We start from the raw sequence: 3,176 nt of genomic DNA, 5'->3' as shown, positions 1-3,176 counted from the left end.
ACAAATTAGTTTTGAACATGATAGCCAATTAAATAAATAATTTTTTTTACTTCCAATATGTATTTATAGTTAATTAATATAAATTAATAGAATATATTAAATATTTAAACCATTATGATGAAACAATGAAATAATTATTTATTGGGGCATGATATGTAATTAAGTGAGAGTGGAGAATTGGTGGTCGAAACCACCCCTTCTATTAGACTAAATCACGATCTCAAAACAAAGAAATAAAGGAGCCCAGAAATAAGCAGCTTGACAGACAGTAAAATAGAAAACTGCTAATATCACCAAACAATCCTTTCTAAGAAAAAAAGTTCAATCACCAAACTCTTATAAGATTAGTACATATGCATAATAGGAAAAATAAACTTGTTGCTAGCATTAAGTTTCAAAATTTAAACCTTCAGAAGAAAATTAATGAAGACTGGAATTCAGCAAAAGCAGAAAAGCCTAGACATCATTCCTAGCTGTAAACATTAAAATAGAAGAGCCCCTCAGCTCACATTCCGGCAAAAGCTTTTTTCCCGCCACCAGCAGAACCGGCTGGAATCACCTTCAAGACATTGAACCTCACGGTTTTGGATAACGGCCTATAAAAGAAGATGTTATCACTTCAACAGCAAATAATGAAAAACTACTTCAGCAAAATCAAAATATGATGGTCCTAACCTGCATTGTCCGATAATAACATGATCTCCCTCTTTCACACGGAAGCAAGGTGAGATGTGAGCTGGAATATTCGAGTGCCTCTTCTCATATCTGAAATAACTTACGTGTTAAAAATAACAAAAGAATTGAGTAAAACAGCCAACATATTTAAGGTAGCACGCTCTTGCCTCTGGTACTTCTTGACATAATGTAGGTAGTTGCGACGAACAATGATGGTTCTGTTCATCTTAGCACTGTGGCATGTACCAGCAAGGATACGACCTCTGATGGAAACATTGCCAGTGAATGGGCATTTCTTGTCAATATACGTACCTAAATTTAAACAGACCAAAACACTAGGTTAGACCACAGAACAAGCGGTGTTTCCAGATATATTTCTCAAAAGAACTGGCAAAATATGCCTAATCGATTAGAATTGAGAAAATTCGGTTACTGTTAACAGGGCTGTAAAATGCACATATATCTAAAAGGCTGTTCTGCAAATTTCTACACTTTCAGCCAAACAACAAGTGAAAGAATTCCAATGGAATAAAAGCAAAAACAAACTAACCACATTAAGATTCACACATAGGAATTGATGTTTCCCATTGGTAAAAAGACTCATTACCTGTCCATAAATTAAGGACTGTTGTTTTGGGAACATTTTGTATCTCGGGAAATGAAGGAAGCACAATGGATGAAAAGCAATCACAACATTATAACTTCAGAATTGCCATGAAAGAATCAATGGCAACTGGTGCAACAGATATAAAAGATGACCTGAAATCTATGGAACTCTAGTGTTTTTTAAAAATATCCCTCATCTAGAGAACCTTACAACAAAGAAGCAACATTTCCACATAAAGGTCCCAAAAGTGGCTATTATGGAAGCATTTTTCATATTCTATTACTTATATGTAAATGTTGCCTAGTGGAATACCCGCATAAGCACATTACAGCATGCTAGTGATTTTGTCTATTCTGGTTGAAGTAGGAAACACGAAGGAATATCAGGTTTACCGCAAGGTTTAATGCATCTCAATAGTTGCGGCAAAGATTTAAAAGAAAATCAAGAGGAAGCCACATGAGAAAAATGTGGTATATGGATTTGTCATTCGAACACCTAATCATTCGGCCTTGAGGATGAATTCCAAATTACAGAAAAAAAGTCAAGTTATTACTTGCATAATATTAGAATGAAGCTAATGACTGGTGAAAGCAAAACAGAGAATAATCAACCTCAAAACTTCTCCATGCCAAAATGTTAGGTTCAATGGTTGTCGGAGTAGCCGATATAAAATGATTATCTATTTAGTAATTAGGGTGAGAAGTGATGAGACATGGAGGTGACGTGGCAGTGTCGTGGACATAGATCTATGACACATGGGCGCAGGAGATCTAATCAGAAGGCGTAACTATCCAGTTGAATTCATTTAACTGAATTGTGTGGCTGAGATGAGTCCTATTCATTATTTGTATACGGGAGTTGCAACTGATTTAGGCATTGTGAAATCTGGTATATTCCTAGTTAATTTCCGCTCTTCCTCTCTTCTATTTTTCTCTCCAGTCCTGCTTTCTCTAACTATCCATTGACGCTCAACTTAGCAGCTAGCATTTAGTTATTTAGTCAATATACATTACAACCGTTGATTGGAATTGTACTAATTACTTTTGAGCTAATAAAAAATCTCAAATTCTTCCCAATTACTATTTTCTGCAATTCAATACCCACAACTAACTTTCATAATGTACTATAACATCTACACACATTGCTTTCGGCTCGATCCATAAGTATGTCAATCAGTCAAACCACACCTCAATCACGAACTATAGTTTGCATTCTCTATACGAATAGTCTACATCGAGAAATATAAAGCAAAAAACAAACTTAGCCAACACTGAATATAGACAATTAGTCTTAAAAATCCTTATTCAGCTACGTTTCGACAACATACAGCATAACTATATTCAGAATAACCACAAAATTACAGTAAAAAAACAAATGAAATGCAGAGATTGAATAATGTTATCGATATAGTTAGTGGAAATGAATATTGACCTTCAATAGCTTCGCGAGGAGTTTTGAATCCTAACCCGGTACTCTTAAAGTATCGATTTCCTCCCTTTCCTGGTCTCTTTCCCTTCCCTGTCTTCTTAGAGCTGTCCAAATCATATATAAACAACAAACACGCAAATCTTAGCCCCAAAATTGCTCCAACTTAGGGATTTTAACAGCAAAAGCATATAGCATTGGTCAGTATAACTTGCCTTAGAAAAACACCAGGTTGCTTCAAAAACGCCTTCTCTATCTGCAATACCAAAACAAATTCATTAGATTTTATATGTCGGAAATCACAACGTTAAGGGCAATAGAAAGAGAAGAACCTGCTCCGCCATGGTTGAGGGTTAGGAAGGAAGGAAGGAGCACTGAGTGAGAAGATATGGCTGGTATCAGTAAACCCTAATTGGCAGCAGAGAGTGAGGGATGTGTGGGCTTAAAGAAACTTATGTAATCTAACTAG

General features: G+C 35.6%; 1 protein-coding gene across 1 annotated transcript; it reads right to left on the bottom strand.

The window, feature by feature from the left end:
* Positions 1 to 288: 288 nt before the first annotated feature.
* On the bottom strand, positions 289 to 3,174 carry LOC107853236 (40S ribosomal protein S11-like). The gene is made up of 6 exons (XM_047402435.1): positions 3,040 to 3,174; positions 2,923 to 2,963; positions 2,714 to 2,814; positions 843 to 987; positions 676 to 765; positions 289 to 596 (listed from the first exon to the last, which is right to left on the bottom strand). The coding sequence occupies exons 1-6, from the start codon at positions 3,049 to 3,051 to the stop codon at positions 506 to 508; spliced, it is 480 nt and encodes a 159-aa protein (XP_047258391.1). The 5' UTR covers positions 3,052 to 3,174; the 3' UTR covers positions 289 to 505.
* Between the last annotated feature and the right edge of the window lie 2 nt (positions 3,175 to 3,176).

Source organism: Capsicum annuum, unplaced genomic scaffold (assembly GCF_002878395.1).
Source record: "Capsicum annuum cultivar UCD-10X-F1 unplaced genomic scaffold, UCD10Xv1.1 ctg214, whole genome shotgun sequence".
Lineage (NCBI taxonomy): Eukaryota > Viridiplantae > Streptophyta > Magnoliopsida > Solanales > Solanaceae > Capsicum > Capsicum annuum.
This window is presented reverse-complemented; position numbering and strand designations above follow the sequence as displayed.

Bases quoted from the DNA above. Each gene is read 5' to 3' on its own strand.
- LOC107853236 (XM_047402435.1), bottom strand. The intron at 2,815-2,922 runs GCAAGTTATACT...TGATTTGGACAG, and splicing joins CAACCTGGTGTTTTTCTAAG to CTCTAAGAAGACAGGGAAGG. The intron at 597-675 runs GTTAGGACCATC...CTTCTTTTATAG, and splicing joins GTTATTATCGGACAATGCAG to GCCGTTATCCAAAACCGTGA.